This window comes from Exophiala xenobiotica, assembly GCF_000835505.1.
Source record: "Exophiala xenobiotica strain CBS 118157 unplaced genomic scaffold supercont1.3, whole genome shotgun sequence".
In the NCBI taxonomy this organism is placed as follows: domain Eukaryota; kingdom Fungi; phylum Ascomycota; class Eurotiomycetes; order Chaetothyriales; family Herpotrichiellaceae; genus Exophiala; species Exophiala xenobiotica.
In genome coordinates, this window is record NW_013562492.1 from 263,662 (window position 1) to 285,038 (window position 21,377).

Here is a 21,377-nt window from a genome sequence, read left to right on the forward strand (position 1 = left end):
GACCCGAGGCCAAAGAAAAATCGCAAATCGAAGGACTGAAATACTACCAGAGTTCCGAGTGTGTGCTACGAAGCTTCTGTACAACCTGTGGCGCCACGATCTTCTACCAGTCTTTTGAAAGACCATACATCATTGATGTCAGTGTCGGCGTTCTGCGATCAACCATGGGGAATGCGCTCGTAGGAGAATGGCTAGACTGGGATCGGCAAGTTGTGAGCAAGAGGAATGAGGCTGTTGACGAGGAGCTGATCCGGGCGTGGCTGAAGGAATAACGAGATTCGAGGTACCGAGAAGTACAGAGAGGATTACTGACATCAAGATGTCTCCTGGCGTAGGTTGTGCATTTGAGAAACAATTCCGTAGAGAAGTATTAGGAAAGCTCTGTGGAGTATTGAAATGATTTGCCCCGTGTTGGATGATGTGGATGATGTCGCTGCAAGGCTGCCCCTTTGGCTGGTGAGCCCTTGATGTGGGGAGATCCAGGACGAGGCTGTCACTCGAGGCTGCAAGGCGCAAGGCGCAGGACGCCAAGTTGTGACGGGAACGTCCCTCTGGACCGTTGATGCCTCAGCCTTGAACAATATCGAGGGCCATTTCTTCAACTCACATAGTATTTCTCTACTGCTTCGACTTACCTCAACCATCTATCTCCTGGCCTTCCGATCTGAGGGTGGTTAGACATTCAGACCTTTCGACCATCTTGAGCCACGGTGCGTTCCGCAGGCTAAGATGAATGTATCCGAGTCATAGCCAACGCTACCTCTACCTCGTGCCTCCTTCCCACCGATCTGACTGTGCAGCGACTCAGGTCAACGGGACCGGGGCAACTGAGCCGATCTCTGACTGCTAGCCTTCATCCTTCATCCTTCATCCTTCAAACCTCCTCATCTTCGTTCTTGTCCTCCCACTTCACCGGCAATCATGGATGGCGGTGCGAATCAGCGTCCCGCGGCACCTGCGCCAGCACAGCAAGCCTCTTTGATTCGTCCAGAACAGGTGCAACGGCTGCCACAACTCAACCCCGCACAGAAGCAGCAATATGAGCAGGGCGTCAAAAGATTCTGGGAGATTCTCAACAACACCCCCCAAGGAGATCCAAAGTACAATGAGGCATACCAAGGGCTGGTGCGCACGTCAAGCCAACTGATGGCAGGTATGAAACAGTGGCAACAAACCGCCAAACAGAGACAACTTGCTCAACAACAAGCGGCCCAGCAGGCAGCACAACAACAGCAGGCACAACAACAGGCGGCGCAACAGCAACAGCAACAAGCCCAGCCGCAGCCACAAGTACAAAAGCAGGCCACACAAGCTCCTCAAGCGCAAGGAGGAACAGCTCAAGGTGGAAATAGTAGTGTCCAGTTCAATCAGTTGATGCCTGAGATCCAGAAAAGAGTCAATGAACAAAATTTCTATTATCCGCCAGCCATGACGAAAGGTACAGAACCCGCCGAGAACTGGTTGCGAGAAGCAAAGGCTCGTCTAGGACAGGCTCTCCAGAGACTTCAAGTGGCCAAACAGAAGAAGACAGAATTCCAGCGACAGGCACAGCAACGACAGCAAGCGGGAAACCCTCTGACACCCCAAGAGACCGAGGTCTACAACAATAAGATTGCGCAGTGTGATCGCGCAATCAGTGAAAGTGGTTCATTCATGAAAAAGTTCAATGAGCAACAAGAACAATTCCGCAGCGCTCAACCCCAGCATCAATATACCAAACAAGCCGCAGCGGCTGGGGAAGCGGCTGAGCCTGGTGCGATGCCTCACATGCAACCTGGCGCCCAAGGACCACAGGCACATTCAATCAGCAGTGCTGTTTCTGCCGCGCGTAACCAAGCAAGTGCAGCCCAAACCGCCAGTCCCGCAGTGACTACCACACAAGCAGGTCAGATCACAACCACGACAACTCAACAAACCCCAGCTTCGGCAACTCAACCACAATTCCCTCCTTCAGCTCAACCAGATAGCGCCACATCAGCACGTCCAGTATCTCATCAAGGTCAAGCCATGACTCCTCAGGCCGCGGCGCATGCGGCGCAGCCAGGCGTCCATCCTCATCCTCTCAATACCAGTATCAACAGCGCCAAAACCGCCACCCCGGTCATCACCAAGAACCTCCAAGTTGCCGAACCCAAACCTGTTCAAATGCCACCATCCCGACCAACCTTGACTGGAGGCGCAGGAGTTGGATTGCCCGGACAACTTGCTCAACCAGCCATTACAGCGTTGCCAGGATACGTGTTGGAATCAAGCGAAGATGGACGGGTCCTTTCGAAGAAGAAACTGAACGAGCTAGTTCGCGAAGTCTGCGGTCCAGGTCCTGACGAGCAGCTTGACCCAGAAGCCGAAGAGGTAAGATTTTCCGGGTTTGGGCTGAAACTTTTGCTAATCTAGACAGATCTTTCTCTCAATCGCTGATGACTTCGTCGACGAACTTGTCACTCAAGCCTGCAAGTTGGCCAAACTCCGTGGTTCGTCTAGCTTGGAATTGCGCGACATCCAGATTGTTCTCGAACGCCAGTACAACATCCGTGTTCCTGGTTATTCGACCGACGAGGTGCGAACTGTGCGACGTCCTCAAGCTGCGCCTGGCTGGGCTCACAAAATGAGCGCTGTCCAAGCTGCGAAGTTGACTGGAGGTGGCGGCAGCGCAGCGACGGGTGGTTCCACTGGAAAGGACACCTGATCGACAGCTTTGGTCGTGATTAGGCGTTGGGAAGCCAACATCTGAAAGATCACGGATTCATACTGTGTACTCTAATGCATGACTCAGGCGTGGCACGAATCGATACCATGAGCATTGGGACAGGAACGATATTGGCAGCAGGGGCATCGTCGGCGTTGATGGATGCATGCTTCCTCAAGATATCTTGGTCAAGAACGAGGACATGACTACTGTACTTGCTGCTAAGCAAGCACTCAGATAGAGAGAATGATCAGTCATCTCCTAAAAATCCCCTTCCACAACCACCCAGGTTTGTGAGATCTTTTCTGAATCGTCATGTCGTCGCCGTGGTGTTTTTATTCCTCCACAGCGTTGTTGTAATCCGCTGTGGTGCAGCATTTCGCGAACTAGATAGTCCAACAAGGATTGCCTGGCCTAGAGTACAGGCAGTGCTAAGGCGCAGTCACATAGATGCCCAACAATATGCAGTCGTTCGATAGAGGATAGAGGCCGCAGGAGGCTGGGCTGCTTGGAGTTCGGGTTTGGGCATCACCAGACTTGGAAGAAGAGGGCTGCTGCGACGTCATCAGCCCAACTCCTCTACACGTCTGCGACAATTGGCCTTCTTACTACTCGACTGTGACTCCCAGCCTCGAACAGCGAAATTTGACACGAAGTGCAGAAAAGACCTCCATCTCCAGTGTTCTTCAGGTCTATATACGTGCGTTCTCGCTCATTTTCAGCGAGGTCTCGTGAGGGTTACACGTTCGGCTGATCCCATCACATCATATCAGCCTCGCTCTCCACCAACCCTTTCACAGCATCAACCCGCCCCGATCGACGCTCGGATCCCTTTCAAATCTACAGCGATCGACCTTTTCCAAGCCATGTCTAGATACCGTGCTGACCCTCGATACTCTGAGAGCAATCTTGCCTACCGAGATCCCCCACCGCAGCGATGGGATACCGATCGCTTTGTGCGCGAACGAGAGATCCGAGCCCCTCCAGTCATCGATCAACGCCCTCCATATGACTATCCTCCACGTCGCCAACCTGTCTATGAAGACCAGCGCTACTATGAGGAGGAACGCTATGGGCCGCGAGGGGCCACAGAACGTAGATATTTCGAGGAGGCGGATTACTATGATCCTAGGGCGCAAAGGGGTCAGATGGTCCCTTATGCTCCTGATCGCCCTGCCAGACCCGAAGCACCACCACGCCCTGGAATTCTTCGGAGGCAATCCAGCTTGGACACTTTCGATCGTCGACCAATGCGTCGTTATGAAGACTATGACGACGCCTATAGACCGCAAAGACCAAACCCTCCGAGGGAATTAATTCCTGTGCGGGCGCCGTCGCCAAAGAGGTCCTACCCAAGATATGATGAGCGGATCTATGATGATATCCGTGTTCAAGACCCCGACTACTACGGAGATGATGGCTTCCGGGAATACCGAGAACGGGAATGGCTCACGCGCAGGAGGAGGAACAGCAGCCCATCGCCAGATCGACGGACCGTCAGAGAGGAGTTCATTGAGAAGGAAGAGATCAAAGAGATTAAAGAAGAGAAGCCGTATCCGCGTCGGGGAAAGACACGGATGCCAAAGAGACTGGTGAACACCAAGGTTCTTTACGAGCTGGGTTATCCTTACTACGAAGAGGTAAGCTAGAGTTGGAACTTTGTGGTCAAGCAATTCTGACAGAGCAATATTAGGACGAGCGGACTATTATCATTGAGAAAGCCTTGGGTCCGGACAACATTGACGAAATTTTCGCAAGGAGCAAGGAGTACCGTGAGAGAGAAGGTGAGTATCTCAATGTTTCACTGCATCCTTGCACTAACAGCTGTAGTCACCACTACTCGACTCATCGAAGCTCCTCCTGTGGAGACAAGACCACGAGCATCTAGTGGTCGCGGCGACATGGTCTATGAGAAGACGGAAAAGATCGAGGAATTCAAGACTGTGCCTCTAGCCGAAGCGCCTCGGTCCGTTCGAGAATGGGATCAATTATCGGTCCGGTCGCCGTCTCCAAGATCTCACCGATCACATTCTCGGAGACGATCAAGACGTGGGTCGTCGCCTGGCGTGGTCAAGGAAATCACCGTCGAGAAGAAGGAGGTCATCAAAGAAGTATCTCCAGCCCGGACACACCGATCCAGCAATACTCGTCGCAGAGGATCTTCTGTTAGTGACGACACCTCGATCATTGAACGTAAGATTATACGCGAAGGAGGCGATGAAGACTCCAACTCTGTGCATGTTGGCCCATTGGCTCTTGTCGTGGACAGAAACCCACGCAGTGACCGCGACATCAAAGAGGAAATCCGCAGGCTGGAAGCTGAGCGCCGAGCGTTGCGGAAAGAAAGGCGGTATGAGCGCGAAGGTGCTACTGAGATCGTCAGAGTGGATCGAGTCCGCGACAGATCTCCTTCGCCTCGTGGTGAAGTCATCATCGAACGGCGAGGCGACGAGATCCTGGAAGTGAAGAAAGACAGGAGAGGTAGGATGTCGCTCGTGGCCAAGTGAAGTAACAACTTTCCTGATGGTGTCTGCAGGTCGGTCACGCTCGACTGCTCCCAGTCCTGGCATCATCAAAGCTATGATGGCAACGCTCACCTAAAAGTGCCTTGCAACAGTGTTGAGCCATTGTGACGAGCAGGTTCGTCGGTCAACATTTGGAAATGTACGACTCTGCAATATATCCTGGAAAGCGCCGATGCTGGTCATCTTGTTCGACTCCGGGCTACGGGTGCATATACCTGAACCATGTCACGCAATGTCTGGGCAACGTTGGAGAGAAGATGACGACTTGGAAAGGAACCGAGAGGACCTGGAGAGAATTTTGGACGAATTTCTTTTGTAACGAAGCGCCACCTGAAATCTGGCTTTGGACTCTTGATAGACACAACATGCAAGATACCTACGTTCCACTTCTGAAGCCGTACAAGCAGAAATCTCATTTCGTATTTTTCATAGCCGTGTGCCTGGTTCTTCAAGCGCCTCGATTCACATGTGAAGCCCCTTGGTATCACACATCCTGTCAGACGAACAAGATCCCACCATAAATTGGCCCCGTATTCTGTCAGGCAGGCATATTATTGCAAACAACCGTCAGCTGGCTTAACAACGGGAATCCAGTCTCACTAACCAACGTGTTCTTCCTCTTGAGTCAACATCGTTGTCGTATGGTCTGCAGAGTCGATAAATATGGACAAGTTCTCGGCTTTTGGAAAGAACATCAGGTACGCTCGTCCTAAGCTCGAAGCATTGATGGCCAGTGCCTTGTCCCCGGCCTGCCTACGGATCGCCATCAATGCCCCTTTGCCAGCACAGGACTTCTTCTGACATGATGGCTTTGCAGTTCTGCTTTCAACACCACCGTCTCGCCCTTTGTGCAACGAAGCCAGCAGCAGCTCAAGGAGCAGTTCGGTTCAGTAGAGGATAAGGTGCGAAAAGGAGGAGACTGCTTTGAGGACACGACTGATTGTGCTTCGACAGACTCAACTTCCTGCAGACTATGTTGAACTCGAGAAGCGCGTCGATGCGCTGAAACAAGTCCACCAAAAGCTGCTTGCAGTCACGTATGTAGTTGACAAAGCCGTCAAACTGGTGACCCTGATTGACGAATCCTACAGAAACCAATACCAGAATGAGGCTTACGATTACCCTCCAAACATTCGCGAGTCCTTCACCGACCTCGGCCGTAGCATCTCTGAGAAAGTCACTCTCCTTTCGCACGCCTCGAGCCCGGCCGAAGCACAAGCTGCGTTTACTGCTCCTCCGTCCGCCAAACCACAACCCAAGACTTTCAACCATGCCATTGCTCGCGCTTCCCTGGCCAGCTCGCAGCTCCTGCAACAGACAAACACCTCGGGCGGTGAAGACCCACTAGCTGCTGCTTTGGAGAGATATGCTTTGGCGGAAGAGAAGGTCGGCGAGGCGCGGCTGGCTCAAGATCATGCTATCCAATCGCGCTTCCTTGCTGGATGGAACACTACATTGAACACAAACATTCAATTCGCTACCAAGGCCAGAAGAGCCGTTGAAAACAGCCGTTTAATTTTGGACAGCACCAAGACTGCGAAGAAGAGCCAGGTCATGGGTCGGGGCATGAACCCAGATGACGAGACGGCATTGAGCGAGGAGGCACGTGCCGAGATTGAAGCCAAGGAGGACGATTTTGTTTCACAGGTTGAAGAAGCGCAGGGTGTTATGAAGAATGTAAGCTTATGCCAGTGTCGAGATGTGAACAAGATTGCTAACGAGATAGGTCCTCGACACTCCTGAACCACTTCGCAACCTTGCCGACCTTATCGCAGCTCAACTTGAGTACCATAAGAAGGCTTACGAGATTCTGTCTGAGCTTGCGCCGGAGATTGATCAACTCCAGGTTGAGCAAGAGAGCAACTACCGCAAGAGCAGAGAGGGTGCTTGATCGAATCAGTCTGGTTGGAGAGGAATGCGGCGGCGTGTGCTTGCTTGACGCGCTTCTGTGTCGTTGGGGCTGGGTCTCTTTTCCCTATCATGGAATGAAATCATCATAAGTTGTTAGATCAATACCCATTGGAACCACAGATATAATCGAGCACGATGTGAATATGCGTTGCTGTAGAGCCTTGTGAGAACGGAACGTTCGTCATGGCCCAGTTGTGGAGTTCCCTGATAGGAAATTTGGCCGAAGCCTCGCTCTTGCGCGCAGGTGAGCTGCGATCGTGACATCGTCGGAGCTGCAACAGATTTACATTTGCCCTACCTCTCGCCCATATTTCAGAAAAGTCGAGCGACTACAGCTCCTCGGAGTCTTTGCCCTGCCATCCTCGAGCACGCTGCAAACCACCGATGAGGACGTCAACACCTCGATCATCCGCCACCATCTCTCAAGTCTGACCAGGCATCTGGAATACAAGACATCGTCCTTTCACAGCTTTGAGGTCGGTGCTCTTGCGAAGAGGAAAGACAAGTGATTTCTGAAATCTGAGAGAGGATTCGAAGCAGAGAGACTAGTACACAATGGCGAACGGGTACGTGAGCACTTGCAATGCGATTCCATACATCCACTGGCCCCAGCACATATTGGCAACATCCTAGTGAGGACCGTCCCAGCATCCCGAGACCGGTCAACGCGGGCAAAGGCAAAGAATGAGAAGAATGAGAAGAAGTCAATCGCACATCGTCATCTTTACATGTGCGAATACAATGCCCTCCACTACAGACAACGCTCGGTGGGAGGACCTTGAAAGCAGATGGTCTATGACAGCCGTCTCTACCCATCTTCGCTGCAACAGCATTTCGGTGCATACGGTCATACAGCATGACCTTCGATCAGCATCCCTATCTTCTTTTCGGCATCGTTGTGCCATCGCCTGGCCATCTATATCCTCAACCTGCATCCTGCATTCTTCCTTCGCGGCCCCTCGCTCACCACCTCAACTGAACAGAGCACTCGTGGAGGAATTCATGCTGATATGCTGTGGCAGATGGTCCCTTTTGATAGGCCTCGTGGTCATTGTCGCCCTTAGTGTCGGTGCATACTTCCTCAGCCCAAAGGGCGAGAACCAGACGTACGTCGTTCACTTTTCTTCCCCTTCTGCTATTCCTCTTCCACCCTCCTTGCCCGGTTGGATCCAAAGCTAACTGAATGACCAGGATATGGCGAAGCACCCTGATCCTCAGCTTTGCTAGCTGTTATATCATGTGGGGTATGTCCTCCTCCATGCCTGGTCCTCGTCATTTCGCTCTGCTCCATTTCGCCTGAAAGGAAATCTTATACTGACACTTGATAATCTCAAAGCAATAACATTCCTAGCTCAATGGCATCCACTCATCGAGCCACGGATGGCCAAGTTGAGGCCTGGTTATCCTGGCGGGAGTTAAGCGCGCTCTTTCTGTCTGTAGTGTGCCGAAAAACACCATGCCCGGTTTGACTCCGCGAAGCGAGTCTGTGTATCATGTATGATATGTTTTAGGAAGTACCATTGGCAGAGCACCTTACACTGCGCGCAAAAGATGAAGAATGTGAAAACAAAGAAAATTGGACTCGCCTGCTGTCTGAACCTTCTATTCCCACGACTTATGGTCATGCCCACTCGCTTCATCGTTGTGCAAGAGCCTGAAGGCTCCCGCACTTTATGCTTGAAAGATTCGCTGTCAGTCATCAGACCAACTATAATGCTAGCCGCGTCCTCATCATCAGCTGGCTATGCTCTCTACCATCATACTGTACATTATAGGTGAGAAACACCAACTGGTATCGTGCCAATCCGCGTGAATCGATTCCAATATATTGCTCGTGCTCGTGCTTCGATTCTTTGACGGCGTGACACTCATCTTTCCTTTTCGTCTTCCTCGGGCTGTTCTGTGCTTTCAGCAGCCATCTCCTTGACGGGCTCGTCGTCCTCGTCATCAACTTTCTCTTCGACTTCGACCTTGACGTTGGTGTTGGTGTTGCTGTTGCCGGCTTCTGGCGCCGGTATCTGGTCCTTGTCCGGACTCGTTGTTCGTGTCTTCAAGATCGGGCTTGGTAGTTCGGTATGCTCATCGTCGAGATGTCCTAGGATGGCCTTCAATACGTCAGGACCGCCTGTACGAATACTGCCGCCAGAAGGAGATGTGACTTGCTCTTCTTGCTCTTCTTCGTCTTCTTCAGGTTTCTTCTGTTTGATGGGTGTTTCTGTCTTGATGGAGCTGCTGTCAGCTGCCTCTGTTGACTGGGTCGCAGCAAGCGGATCGACGTCGTCACCTGTTCCTGTTGGTGTGGGATCTTCAGGCGCACGTGGCTCATATTTGGGCACGGTGGCTCCAATGTCAAGTTTTGGTAGCATTCGATCCGGGTATGGGTCTTGCTTCTCTGGAGTCATCGCCGTGGGTTCAGTATCCGTAGCTGGCGCTGTTACGGCTGGAATAGTGGTTGTCGTGTTCTCTTCCTCTTCTTCGTGGCCTTCGGGTATAATTGCGACATGGCTTCCTGTGCTTGGAGTATGCTTGTGCCGACGCGTCGTTGCACCGGTACTTATCGTGGTTGTAGTTGGAGGAGAGGTGGAAGGGTTAGACGAGGTATTGTTCTCTGAAGACGCAGGCTGATTATCCTTTCGCAATATCTGCATTCGTGAGCCCGGTTCTGAGGCTGGGGCTGCATTTCGATCGTTGGAATCTTCGGGTAATCCTTCTGCCTCTGCTGGGATTGTGTAGCTGTCCTCAGGGATGAGGTGGTATTCATCACACACTGTCTTGAAAAAGATGTAAAGACCATAGGTTGCTTCAACTGACCAGAAAACATCGCGATGCTGAAACCAGGCGTGGGCGAAGATTCTGTAGTTTCGTCGGAAGATGTTGGTGAGCTGGCGCATACTCTGGATGACATTCCCCGCCTCACCACCTAGCGCCAGTCTTGATGGGAAGTGTTTCGGACTCGTGAGCACATTTGCAGCCCAGTCAAGTGTGTGGTTACAGTAATCAATGGCGCAGCAGGATTTTGGAGGTTCGTGCACGGCGCAGAGATACTGCCATTCGCTTGCGCGCATTTCAGGGCAGGTCTGGGCTGAGCAGGGAGGGTTGTCGTTCATGAGGAATATTGAGACCACATTGGCCTTCATTGTGAGAAATCTGCAGAGCTCATAGAGCCAAAGGTTTCGGTCCACCGACTCGTTCTCGTTGATCTGAGGGGCTGTGGAAAGCTGTAGAGCCGTCTCTTTCGATATGGGTATCGTATGTGTAGATCCAGGTGTGTGGGTGAGGTGAGAGTAGAGGGCTTTGAGATGTTCTTGGAGTTGGAAAGGTGAATCGAGCTATTTATTACACGAGTCAGTCTGCGCTTGCGCTCAATCTGAGTCTGTGTCTTACCTGGCTGAGAGGCACAAGAGGAGGGCCCAAAGCCATGTCTGCCGCTCTCGTGCCGGGTCTGATCCTCCGTGCCGAGCCTTCATCTGGCTTGCTGGTCGCGTCGAGGGACAATTCTTTGGAAAGGTCACCCATTCCGGGGCTCTGAGGACCGAATTGGACTTCTGGGATGGGAGGAGGAGAAGGCAAGCGCGGCGAACTCGATGGCGAGACTGCCGCCATGTCGAACAGCAGGTCCAAGGGCACGTCGCCTCCGGTGAGTCGAGGAGGGTCTTCGTCCTTGAAGCAGCCGCCGGAGAAGGGCTCAGATGTACTTGTGTATGCCTCGGCTATATTTCCTTGTTCACGACACATAGCGGGAGATCGACGGTTAAATCACTTAGCGTCCGACTAAAATGCATCTCCGCTCCGCACTGATGGCATCCCACGATTTTGCCGGACGTACCTCTCTACACAGTAGACTTCGAGATTGTACTTCTTTGGCCTAATAGCGTGTATCTAACCTGTCCCCGACCTCTTGTAAGAGACCTAATACCTGCCTGTCGGCACGCCCTGGGCCTCAAATCATGGAGGATGACATTCCTGATCTTGTCGACCTCCGGGCAGAAGACGGTGGCCCTTCGGAGACTACTCCAGCGATGCAAAAGGTGCCCATCACCATTGTCACAGGTGTGTGAATGAGATACTGATTCCAGCCTGCTTCCATTGCTTACACTAGACTCGTCTAAGGCTACCTTGGTGCTGGAAAGACAACCTTGCTCAACTACATCCTCACAGCGGAGCACGGCAAGAAGATAGCAGTTATTCTGAACGGCAGGTCTCACCACCCCCAGCCCCGGCTTTTGCTTCTGACATGGAATGTCATAGCGCCCTGACTCACTCCGTATCAGTCGACTGGATCTAACGTCTTTTCTCTCGCACCATAGAATTCGGAAATACAGCAGACATTGAGAAGTCTCTGACCGTCAACCAAGGCAATCAGTCTACTACAGAATGGATCCCGCTCGCAAACGGCTGCATCTGCTGCAGTGTCAAGGATAGTGGCGTTGCCGCACTCGAGACCCTGGTCGAGCGGCAGAAGGACTTTGATTACATCCTGCTCGAAACGACGGGTGTTGCCGATCCAGGAAACATCGCGCCAATGTTCTGGATGGACGAAGGTCTTGGGAGCAGTATCTATCTCGACGGGATAGTGACAGTGGTTGATGCCAAAAACATCTTGAAGAACCTTGAGGAGCCCGCATCAGAAGAGATACCGGACTCAGAAGCCCTAGACCGACAACACAACGACCACGACTCCCCACTCATGACGACCGCACATTTGCAAATCTCTCACGCAGACGTGATCATCCTGAACAAAACCGATCTCGTCTCACCACCTCGACTGTCAGAAGTTCAAGCACGAATAGCATCAATCAACAGCCTCGCCCGCCTCATCCCAACAAACCACTCACAGATCAGCTCGCTCAGCGGCACCGTCCTTGATCTGAATGCCTACTCAACATTCCCCACCACCAGCTCCATATCGACTACTCCATCAATACCAGACTTCTCCTCCAAGGGTCATTCACATCTCGACCCGACGATATCAACCCTAACCCTCCCACTCCCGCCTTTCGACCCACAAAAGCTCCCACTACTAGAAAGCTGGCTGGAGGCGATCCTCTGGGAAGCCGATGATAACCAAGCAGACCAGACGCGCAAGTACGAAATTCACCGCACCAAAGGGCTGATACCGCTCTTAGATGGCACCATCAGAGTTGTCCAGGGCGTACGTGAGATCTTCGAAATCATCGAGCCTCCGAAACCCTCTGACGGCGATGCTTCCGCTTCCGCTTCCAACGATGAGATCCCAAAAGAAGGAAAACTCGTCTTTATAGGACGCAACCTCGATCTCCTTCCTGGCTTTTCAGGTACTTAATGGATTTGGTGCGTTGGAAAGATACAATACGATCGGATCTTATCGGCGGGACACAACGCGAACCGCCCCGCAATGTCTGGAAACGCTGCCCAGACTACCACTCGCGTGCCCGGTGGCCGAAATAGCCAAACCGTGGTGGCAAGCTCATAGCATAAGTACGGCCGGCCCGCCGGTGGTGCGATTGTTATTGAGGCCGAGTTGACAGGCTTGTGGGCATGTCACGTTTCTGGACAAGCCACCGCGTAGCAGTCTGACTTGAGGTGGTTGTAGTGTCGATTAGTTCGTCAAATTCAATCGAACAAAAAGCTGTGAAATAGACACAGAACCGTCCCATGCACCAAGACTGGATGCGTCAATGCTATCACCGAACAGCCCTGGATGGAACGTGTAAGGGAACCCGGGTGCGCATCTTGGGGATCGCGTCTAGCAGGTACAAGAGACCATCTTGCCGCCCTTGCCATCTACTGGCCTTCAACTACTACCTGATCGATGACATAGACCGAGTTTGGAAATAACCATGGGTCGAATAGCCATGGTTTCTGCGGCAATCCTGAATCACGAGCGTCTTTATTGGTGTTGGAACTTATTCGTTCAAATTTCATCATCTAAAGAGACTTCATGAGTTCTGTCTCGCCTCATGAAGCGGCGCTATATGAATGAAATATCTGGATTACCTGTGGTCCGTTCGCTGCCCGCTGGTAGTAGCCATAAAGAGACGTGCGTGGTTGAATCGGTTTCGCAACCATACAATGTTGATAGCGTTAATTTCATAGAATAAGCCAGGACACCACCCGATGCAATACAATTTCGAAATGCCCAAGAGGTCTTCCTTTTTCCAACATCCCAAAAGTCCCAAAATCCCCGTGCGGCGCGTTGTGGTATCGTGGACTTGCACTGCTTGCTGAAATCATCACTGTTCCCTATCCAAGAATTGAGTCGCCCTTTCCAAGCCGAGTAGGACCTGTTCCCAGCGTCATGAAAAAGTCGTTGAAAGATAAGTCGTGAAAAGGTCGTTATTTCGTTTCAATCATGTCGAGTGGAAGGCCACTACAGTTTAACACAATGTGGAGCTCATTTGAGCACGATGACTAGGGCGTTAAGGCCCGTGTCAATCTTGAGCCTGTCTGTAAGCTTCTGGAACACATCGGTGCGCGAAGACATGCCCCAACGTCCCGGCTACTCGCACACCGCTTCGCTCTACACTCATATCTTGAGCCAGCAAGAGGCGTGTCAGGCCTCGGGCGAGTTACGCATCTTGCTTGCTGCACTATGGCTTGGTCCAACCATTGGCATAGAGGACGACAAGAGCAGCTGCAAGGCGTGACCTATGGTTGTGCGAGCCAACGAGGGAAATGCCGTCTGTGCAGAAGTCGTCTGAATATGCGCGATGTGTCCAGTCGATCGGTTCATCTTGAAGAAGAGAGTCAATGTGATAGGCCAGCCTGAAAATGAGGAGTGTGGTTCAAGGAGCTCCCAGCTCGGCATGTTGTGCATCCTTCATCCCAACCTGGCCAGTCTGTTCATTGCACTGCTCTGACGATGCCGAACAATGCTTCTGTGGCACGTCGCAAGCGGCTTTGGACGAGCACTCTGGGCTTGTGTCCTCGGTCACAAGCCTGCTAGAGACCTTTTCTGCAGGCTGAGACTCCAGCTGCATGTCATCGATTGGGACTGCCTCAGCATCATCAAGGACTTTGGTCTCCAAATCTTGCACTTTTACCCTTTCTTCTTCAGTCGCGCTGAGCCCGTTGTTTTCGAAACTGCCGTTGTAGAACGTATCATGCGGTTCATCGAACCCACTGTCAGCGTAGAGAAGACTAGGCGGTTCTGAACGTGCAGAAGGATCAGTCGTCCCACGTATCTGATGCGTCTCAACGGCATTTAGCGTCGCGGCCATAGACCAGCCATGATGCTGGTTCAGCTCCCCAACATCCGAATGATCTGAGCCGCCAATAATCTCCGGGTCGGAAGTTAGCTCGCCAGAAAGCTGATGAGCCGACGTTGGTAAGATTGCATGACTATTGCGAGGTGTACTTTCGGAGGTCATGGAAACCGCAGTTGCCAACGAAGGACGTCGCACTGACATGTTCGCTGGGGAGACTGGAGATTCCACCTGCTGTAGTGTCACAACATCCGTGGATGACCCCTCATTTTGACGTACTCCCTTCGACTCCCTTGCGCGTTCAAGGATCTCTAGCTCTTCTTCGTTGAACGTGCTGCGAGACACAAGATAAGGATGTCCGTCCAGCTCCACTTTGTCAAATTCCCGGTCCGTTCCAGGAGAAATGGCCACGATGTTGGGCTCCGAATCGTCCACCAACGTCGGTGTCTTATCATTGATCACCCAATGGTGCCTCTCGTTGCGGCCCAGATGAGCGTAGTTTGAGGGCGGTGCTCTACCTCTGGGACGATCATAGGCCGATGTCTCGCTGTCGAATTCATAGTTCGAGGACTTGGGGTACGTGAATGTGTAATCGTCTCTTGAACTTTCCGGAGAGTAAGGCACGTTTGTAATCTCATGATGATTCGTAAAGCGTTCGATGTCATCACGCCCGACAGCATCGGCAGGGTCAATATATTCCTTAGGAGTTCGGAGTTTTAAGGTAGGCCTGTCATGGTGCTCCGCTGGCTGTGTTGACTTTGAATCTCCTTCGGGAAACAGCTTGGTCAAATCCTTGGCCGAGTCTCGATCTCGAGGACGAGGAGACAGACATATCCTGACAATTTCTTGATACCATTCTGGTACTTCCGACGGGAACTCCTCAACGCTCAGGGGCGGAACATGTCGCTCGGGCTCGTCATCGTCCATGGCCAACGCCCACAGAGTCATGCCCAGTTGGTACAAGTCCGATTTCTCCCCAATGTACATCGAGATCCTTTGGTTGCTGGCGATCTTGGTTGCAATTTCTGGAGGTTCCCAGCCGACAGGACAACCCCGACGGTTGATGTCGATGATTTTTGCGTTTCCCTCGACATCTACAACGATGTTCGACAGGGTAAAGTCACCTTGCACGTAGCCTTCTTCGTGGATCTCGCTAAGGCCCCGGACTGATTGTTCCGCCCACCTGCAGCGGTCTTCCCAAGGAATGGCACCTCTATGGTCATAGAGCAAGTCGACAACGGCACCTTTCTCGGCATAGCTGATGAGCAGTCCCTTGACAAATTGCTCTTCGTCATCGAGCACGATTGCTTCGAGCTGAACAACATGCTTGGAACCGTGTAGCGCATGCAAGGCGTTGATCTCATACAAGAACTCGTCCACGGTATCTGGGCCGGGGATTTCCTTCTTGATAAGAACCTTGCCTTTGTGCTTGACCTTGTAGACGAAACCTGACAAGTGGGAATCAAAGATCAACTCGCTCTCTCGCACTTCCAGGGGTCGGAACTCTTCATCCTGCACAATATGGGCGACAGTGTATCGTGGCGGGTAGGGGATTATCTCATTGACATCCTCCGTGACATGGACATGCAAGCGTCCATCTGTAGTTTCCAACTTCAAATTCGTCACTGTGTCGTAGAACTGTATCTCGGGCAGCGAGTCTCTTATAGATTCGTATATCTGCATGCTCTTATCTCTCTGAAACTGGAGTTCCTTGAGGTCCATTTCGAGAGAACCAGGTTCGGCATTGCGATAATCACATGAGATTGTGACACGACGCCAGTGATTCGGAGTTTCTGCATACGTGACAAAAAACTTTTCACGGTCCGACTTGTCTCTGAAGTGCATACTGAGGTTGAGGATCCATCGAGTGTCGAGCTCATCTCTCAAGTCGGCTTTGTCGTCGACGAGAGGCATTCGAACAAAATGCGAATCATCAGAAGAGGTGGTCGACGGTGGCCGAGGAGGTCGATATGCGTCTTGGGGCCAGATGTCTTGGGAAGCAGGAAGCAGAGTGGGATCAAAAGATGATGTGATAGCGTCGATGCTGGCATCGGTGGCGCCTGCATCAGCCCGACTTGTGACAGCTACTGCAGGAGCAGAGGTCCGACCGGGTTCGCAACAGGGCGGTGAAGAAGTCGCTCGAGGACGAGGTAAGCTTGTCGATACATGTCTAACTGCAGAGACAGCCCGTCGTTCGGCGTGACAAGGTTCGACGGGAAGCAGTCGATCCCGTCTCTCGGAATTCTGACGTCTGAAGGTGGCTTGCCGAGGCAGGCCGATCGCGAGCGGCCTCGTTGTCGAGTCTTGTCGGCTGGAATCTTCATGATCAGCCCATGTTTGAGGCCACTGATCATCCTCGGGGCAGTCAACGGGACTTTGAGTCGGGTCATCTTTGGCAAAGAAATTGTGAATTTTCTGCCACATGCCCGATTTGAAGGGATGCTTGGGAGAATGCGGCTCTGTTTCCACTTGTCTTATGGGTACTTCAGCATGGTGAGGTCTGATGCCCATGTTGGGGAGGTCGCTCTAGTCTGGATCGAATGAGGGGCAGCCTCCACGACAGTCAGCAACCTCTGCTGAGTCCGAAGGCACCACAACGATACAGTTTGGGTGGACAGCAATCGAACATTGGAGGTCAATGGTGATACGAAGACGGCGAGGCACGGTTTATTGGTGTCGAGACATCGCACAGAGGACCCGAGAGGAGTTGTTGCAGCTGTCGGCCAAAGCGGTGAGTGTGTGGAAGCCACACAGCTTCGTCGTAGCCGATATTGCAGCACACGGTTACACAAAACGCGGAAACGCTTGATCTTTGCTGCCAGGTGAAAAATCTTCGGAGGTCGGGGGCAGCTGCGCAATTTTGAAGTTTTGAGATGGTTGCAGGATGATTGCAGGAGGACGATGGGTATTTGGTCAGAGGCAGGTCTGTTGCTGGTCGTTGACTCTTCGTTGGATTTGTCCGTTTGATCCACGCATCCGGAGACAGGGATTGGGATGACTTGGCCTGTCAAGCGGGTGGATGCAAGATGCGGCCCGCTGGGAATATTGATTGAGATGAGGCGTGGATGTTGATGAAGAGGACGGATGGGGAGAGTTGTTCGAGCTGGTTGTCGGTGGGATGCGTTCACCGCTTAAGCAGCCCCTTGTAAGCCACAAGGCAGCTAAGCAGCTGCAGAGTCTGGTATCCTTAGATTGGATTGAGGTCTCGACAGAGTTCAAGGCTCCGGGGGCTTTTAGGTGCAGCGGGAATATTGTCAGAGGCAGATGGGCTAATGAGGCTGGGTTCGGTGGGTTGCTCTTACAGTACTTAGGGTTAAAACTGTTAAAGCAACCAATCGAGCGACATGCCCGGCCGCGTCCCATGATTCCGCGCGCCGGGCCTTCGTGCCTAACCATGAGAGCCATGGGCGCCAATGGTGCCCACAGTGCCTTAACCAAGCTTGACCTAAGCTAAACCCTCTCCTGTCTCTCACCACGTCTTTGATTTGTTGAATCATACAGTACGGAGTATCGGGCTCGTGGAATTCTTCTATTGCATCTTCTTTGCATTCTACTCCGTATTCAAGGCGACTTGCAGTGCGGCAAGGCAAACTCGGACAGCGTTATTGCAGCAACCAGCGCAACGACCTTGCCAGCCACAATCTTCCCTGCCCCTCTCAGCCTGGGCCCAATCTGCTGGACATCTATCAGCCATGGGAAGCAAGGAAGCAAGGAAACAAGCGCCTTTACTCGGAGGTAAACATCGTCCAGCTTCTCATCGTCACGTCTCTCGATGTGCGAGCTCCGTCATCAAGTATGGTGACGCCTGGTTCTATTCCTGTGCCCAACAAGAAGAAAAAGGCGACGAGCAAATATTCTGCATTTTGGAACACCAATTGTTCCTCCATGCTAAGGACTTCCGACTACTGCAACCTGCTGCAGCTGCCATCCAGCGCCTGCGTCACGACCACTCGCCTGTGCTTTTTCTCGCCCTTTTCCATTCAATTTGTCGCCTCACCGTGTTGGGCTTCAATATTCGGATTTTCCCAACCCTCGATTGGCTCTCTTTTCTCCTGAGATCAAATCCTGCCTTCTGCCGCCTACATCATTTCTATGATGCTGCCCAGGGAGACGACATCGGAGCTTCTGATCTCATGACATGGTTCCTCACCCCCGGACTTCTTTGGACTGACGTGGCCGCAAGAAAGCGTGGGATTTTTCGACATCGACCAAACTTTACGCATTGGTTCGCAATCACCTGTACCATTGTCAATCAACTTATGTTGCAACCCAAACCTTTATATCCTACAACTACGATCATCAGACAAAAGCACTTTTAAGCGGGCTTCATTTTCGGAACCGCTCCCGGTCTCATGACACACCGCTCATCCGTTCAATGTTCTCCTGCAACCAGTGTCGCAAAGGCCAGTACTTACTAGCTTCGAGTACCGATCTTGCGGTCGAACCCGCATCCTGAAGGTCCTGAGGGTCCCAATTCCTTGGAAACATATGTGCTGTTGCTTGCTGCTAATCCTGATGTGGAAATACAGACATCATGGCTCCGGTCCCCCAGACGCTCGCGCACGAAGCTGGTATCAAATAGGTAGGACATTCCTTACTCACAGCTCGAAGCAGCCATCTTGAACTCCCGCTTCCGTCCGATGTATTCACCGCCAAGGAGGAGGTCTCTGGTCTCTGAACGAACTCGACAATGCATGGTCATCCGAACCACAGTCCAGCTACCGTAAGTGTAACTCGCGGAATTCGGGAGGGTTCGAAATCACAACACTTTCCCAGTACCCGCTCGCCGCACTGTCTGCACGAGAGCAACACTCTCCCTCCAGCAACAGGTCTTCTTTGTTCCCTCCCTCTCCTGAGATTGACCGACGTCGATTCCGTGGCGAAAAACATGCCGTGTCCATTGCCAGACCGGCGTGTGTTCCCACGATTTCCCATTTGTTAAACGCGTTCGAAACAGCTAGCTCCTATCCCCTGAGAAAGAGATCACTGTCTCTACACCGCTAATTCCTTTGACCTCCAAGTTGGCCCATCTTACAGTGTGGCAAGACCAGAAATCAGTCAGTCAGAGACACTCCACTGACCACTGTCTCAATGGCCATATGATGTCGCCCTCAAGCGAACGAACGAATGAATGAATGTTTGAGCCAAGAAAGAACGCTCAAGATATGACGGTCACCCCTGGAGCGCAGCGGTTGACATTACGGCGAGCCTGGACCTGTCATCAGGTATTCCTGCAGCTTTGGAACGGGAAGGCCAGGCGTACGTTTTCGTGAAGCCGTAACGCGCAGCTACAGGCATATATATAGACTATCAAGGATTCGGCCTTGTCATGCTATGCTATGAGGTGAATTTACTGGCAACGCCGCCTCTGGACCTGGCAGGACCCAATAAAATGCTATGTGTCGTGGCTTGGAAAAATCCCGGTTGCAAGTTTATAATACAAATCCCTTCAATGTCCTTTTCTCATGCTTCCAGTGCGCCGAATACCCTATATTTGGTCCGTGACCCCATTCATAAACGCCGTTTTGTCAAGTCGTACTCCGTCGCTCCCACAATGCATCAAGGTCTGAATCGCAACCTGAATCCAACCTCTCCACCTGGTCCATCGATTTTCCTGACCTGCCTTCCATGACTGCCCATCCAGTAGCCCGTCCCGTCGCCGGCAGAGCCTTCTGTCGCGACACTCTTCCCATTCTGTTGCACCACGTATATAAACCGGGCAATGGTGTCTGCCTCGCTCAACTGCTGGGCATTGAAATGTTTCCTGACGGAATTGGCTAGATGCGTGGCTGCCTCCCGTCGACCGAGGTACGTCGATGAGCTTGTCGCAGACGACAAAGTGGACGCTTGTTCAGAGTTGTGGTCAGGTGCTTCAATAGATTGCGTCACTGATAAACGTTCTTTTCCTTTGTCCTTTGATTTACTGCTCTTCCCTGTACCGTTTGTCTGCGCTTGTTGTAATTTCCGTCTTTGGTGTTTCTGATCTCGGAGTTTCCTGCGGGCTTGTACGGCAGATGGAGCGCGAAGGGCGAGCTCGGAGGAGGTGTATGTTAATTCAGCGTGCCCGTGGTTGAATGCGGCCCGGACGGGGAGACGGTGGGCGATTCGGTATGTTCGCAAGATGGAGGTGGGCATCGTGGTCCAATCCGTCTGTCATTCGCTTGTGGTCAGTCTCGTAGCCCTTTTGAGAATGTCTGGCACGGTATTCTATCTGGCTGTAGACCTACTCTAGGAAGACTCGGGTCTCTTTCTGTGTCGGCAGCAGCGGCTGAGGTTGAACCAGCTGCTACGGCAGAGCCGTTCACAGCAGCCTTACTCGAGCCGTTAGGACCATGGAGGTTTGGAGCTGTACGTTTTCCTTTCGATGTCCCTGATCCGCTTGTTGGACCCAGCAGTGATTTTTCTTTCTGGTTGGTGACGGTGCTTGAGGCATCTGATCGTGAGTCGTCGATGTTTCGTGGTCGTGCTGGAGGCATGGTTGGTCTTGAAATTTTGGGGGGGGAAGACAGGGCAACAAATACAGATCAAAAGGTGCGAGATCGAGTCAGAGATACAAGCCTCTGCTTCTCGTCACATTGGAAGTGCTGATCTCGAAGTTCGAGGTGCAAGTTGTACTACGAGTGAATGTGATGCATTTCTGCTTTCTCAGGGACACGCGCAGGTGCAGGCAAAAGAACGACACCGATGATATGATATCATACCTGCCGCATGGGGGTCAGGGCCACGGTCAGGGCTCACCAGGCTGCGGACACTCCCGCTATTAGTCGTCGGTCGTCGGTATAGTCCCTGGCAAGCTGGTACTTACTCAGTAGCAGTCACTGCAGTTCACGAGTTAATACCATTTCTACTCGTACCATCTCGCCGTGTGATGGGAGATGTCAATGGAGAGCTTTGAGCTCTACTGGTTCTTGCATGTGGGCGGAAGCTCATATCAAATACAAATATGTAGGCTTGCCGGTACTGTTTTAGGACGGACGTTGCTGCATTGACCGATTGCAGTACATGTAACTTAGCGGCTCTGGTATCTCACGTAAAATTCACTATATTGATCCATGGACAGTTGCAAATATG

The 21,377-nt window shown here is 52.1% G+C and overlaps 7 protein-coding genes across 12 annotated transcripts; 4 read left to right on the forward strand and 3 right to left on the reverse strand.

Annotated features, from left to right (window-relative positions):
* The first annotated feature begins 566 nt into the window (after positions 1–566).
* PV05_04258 (uncharacterized protein) lies at positions 567–2,954 on the forward strand. The gene is made up of 2 exons (XM_013460652.1): positions 567–2,352; positions 2,399–2,954. Exons 1-2 carry the CDS (start codon positions 922–924, stop codon positions 2,684–2,686), a joined length of 1,719 nt encoding a protein of 572 aa, XP_013316106.1. The 5' UTR covers positions 567–921; the 3' UTR covers positions 2,687–2,954.
* A 327-nt stretch (positions 2,955–3,281) lies between these two features.
* Positions 3,282–5,654, forward strand: PV05_04259. Of its 2 annotated transcripts, XM_013460653.1 has the most exons (4): positions 3,282–4,326; positions 4,380–4,470; positions 4,517–5,167; positions 5,223–5,654. In XM_013460653.1, exons 1-4 carry the CDS (start codon positions 3,553–3,555, stop codon positions 5,285–5,287), a joined length of 1,581 nt encoding a protein of 526 aa, XP_013316107.1. In that variant the 5' UTR covers positions 3,282–3,552; the 3' UTR covers positions 5,288–5,654. The 2 variants fall into 2 exon arrangements, with proteins under 2 accessions (XP_013316107.1, XP_013316108.1); XM_013460654.1 differs by having other exon boundaries at positions 4,517–5,654.
* A 68-nt stretch (positions 5,655–5,722) lies between these two features.
* PV05_04260 (uncharacterized protein) lies at positions 5,723–7,262 on the forward strand. The gene is made up of 5 exons (XM_013460655.1): positions 5,723–5,909; positions 6,029–6,113; positions 6,166–6,248; positions 6,303–6,888; positions 6,938–7,262. Exons 1-5 carry the CDS (start codon positions 5,875–5,877, stop codon positions 7,100–7,102), a joined length of 954 nt encoding a protein of 317 aa, XP_013316109.1. The 5' UTR covers positions 5,723–5,874; the 3' UTR covers positions 7,103–7,262.
* Positions 7,263–7,844: 582 nt separating this feature from the next.
* PV05_04261 lies at positions 7,845–10,857 on the reverse strand (the record flags this gene model as incomplete). 4 transcript variants are annotated; one of them, XM_013460659.1, is made up of 4 exons in its annotated part: positions 7,845–8,384; positions 8,442–9,227; positions 9,286–10,451; positions 10,507–10,857. In XM_013460659.1, the coding sequence occupies 3 exons, from the start codon at positions 10,855–10,857 to the stop codon at positions 9,218–9,220; spliced, it is 1,527 nt and encodes a 508-aa protein (XP_013316113.1). In that variant the 3' UTR covers positions 7,845–8,384; positions 8,442–9,217. The 4 variants fall into 4 exon arrangements, with proteins under 4 accessions (XP_013316113.1, XP_013316112.1, XP_013316111.1 ...); XM_013460658.1 differs by having other exon boundaries at positions 8,442–8,838; positions 8,909–10,451; XM_013460657.1 differs by having other exon boundaries at positions 8,442–10,451.
* A 96-nt stretch (positions 10,858–10,953) lies between these two features.
* Positions 10,954–13,213, forward strand: PV05_04262 (uncharacterized protein). Its single transcript, XM_013460660.1, has 3 exons — positions 10,954–11,172; positions 11,233–11,316; positions 11,430–13,213. The coding sequence occupies exons 1-3, from the start codon at positions 11,070–11,072 to the stop codon at positions 12,422–12,424; spliced, it is 1,182 nt and encodes a 393-aa protein (XP_013316114.1). The 5' UTR covers positions 10,954–11,069; the 3' UTR covers positions 12,425–13,213.
* Positions 13,000–17,519, reverse strand: PV05_04263 (uncharacterized protein). Its single transcript, XM_013460661.1, has one exon. It carries the CDS (start codon positions 16,815–16,817, stop codon positions 13,887–13,889), a length of 2,931 nt encoding a protein of 976 aa, XP_013316115.1. The 5' UTR covers positions 16,818–17,519; the 3' UTR covers positions 13,000–13,886.
* Positions 17,520–19,552: 2,033 nt separating this feature from the next.
* Positions 19,553–20,957, reverse strand: PV05_04264. Of its 2 annotated transcripts, XM_013460663.1 has the most exons (3): positions 20,828–20,957; positions 20,534–20,772; positions 19,553–20,456 (listed from the first exon to the last, which is right to left on the reverse strand). In XM_013460663.1, the coding sequence occupies exon 3, from the start codon at positions 20,439–20,441 to the stop codon at positions 19,866–19,868; it is 576 nt and encodes a 191-aa protein (XP_013316117.1). In that variant the 5' UTR covers positions 20,442–20,456; positions 20,534–20,772; positions 20,828–20,957; the 3' UTR covers positions 19,553–19,865. The 2 variants fall into 2 exon arrangements, with proteins under 2 accessions (XP_013316117.1, XP_013316116.1); XM_013460662.1 differs by having other exon boundaries at positions 20,534–20,957.
* Between the last annotated feature and the right edge of the window lie 420 nt (positions 20,958–21,377).

What these genes read in the sequence shown, in the direction of transcription:
- PV05_04263 (XM_013460661.1), bottom strand. Translation starts at nt 16,817, where the DNA reads ATGGGCATCAGACCTCACCATGCTGAAGTACCCATAAGACAAGTGGAA.
- PV05_04258 (XM_013460652.1), top strand. Translation starts at nt 922, where the DNA reads ATGGATGGCGGTGCGAATCAGCGTCCCGCGGCACCTGCGCCAGCACAG. An exon ending in TTGACCCAGAAGCCGAAGAG is followed by an intron (nt 2,353 to 2,398) that starts GTAAGATTTTCC and finishes TAATCTAGACAG; the next exon opens with ATCTTTCTCTCAATCGCTGA.
- PV05_04264 (XM_013460662.1), bottom strand. Translation starts at nt 20,782, where the DNA reads ATGCCTCCAGCACGACCACGAAACATCGACGACTCACGATCAGATGCC. An exon ending in GAGACCCGAGTCTTCCTAGA is followed by an intron (nt 20,457 to 20,533) that starts GTAGGTCTACAG and finishes AGCGAATGACAG; the next exon opens with ACGGATTGGACCACGATGCC.
- PV05_04262 (XM_013460660.1), top strand. Translation starts at nt 11,070, where the DNA reads ATGGAGGATGACATTCCTGATCTTGTCGACCTCCGGGCAGAAGACGGT. An exon ending in GCCCATCACCATTGTCACAG is followed by an intron (nt 11,173 to 11,232) that starts GTGTGTGAATGA and finishes GACTCGTCTAAG; the next exon opens with GCTACCTTGGTGCTGGAAAG. An exon ending in GATAGCAGTTATTCTGAACG is followed by an intron (nt 11,317 to 11,429) that starts GCAGGTCTCACC and finishes CTCGCACCATAG; the next exon opens with AATTCGGAAATACAGCAGAC.
- PV05_04260 (XM_013460655.1), top strand. Translation starts at nt 5,875, where the DNA reads ATGGACAAGTTCTCGGCTTTTGGAAAGAACATCAG. An exon ending in TCGGTTCAGTAGAGGATAAG is followed by an intron (nt 6,114 to 6,165) that starts GTGCGAAAAGGA and finishes GTGCTTCGACAG; the next exon opens with ACTCAACTTCCTGCAGACTA. An exon ending in CAAAAGCTGCTTGCAGTCAC is followed by an intron (nt 6,249 to 6,302) that starts GTATGTAGTTGA and finishes CGAATCCTACAG; the next exon opens with AAACCAATACCAGAATGAGG.
- PV05_04259 (XM_013460653.1), top strand. Translation starts at nt 3,553, where the DNA reads ATGTCTAGATACCGTGCTGACCCTCGATACTCTGAGAGCAATCTTGCC. An exon ending in GGAGTACCGTGAGAGAGAAG is followed by an intron (nt 4,471 to 4,516) that starts GTGAGTATCTCA and finishes TAACAGCTGTAG; the next exon opens with TCACCACTACTCGACTCATC. An exon ending in AGTGAAGAAAGACAGGAGAG is followed by an intron (nt 5,168 to 5,222) that starts GTAGGATGTCGC and finishes TGGTGTCTGCAG; the next exon opens with GTCGGTCACGCTCGACTGCT.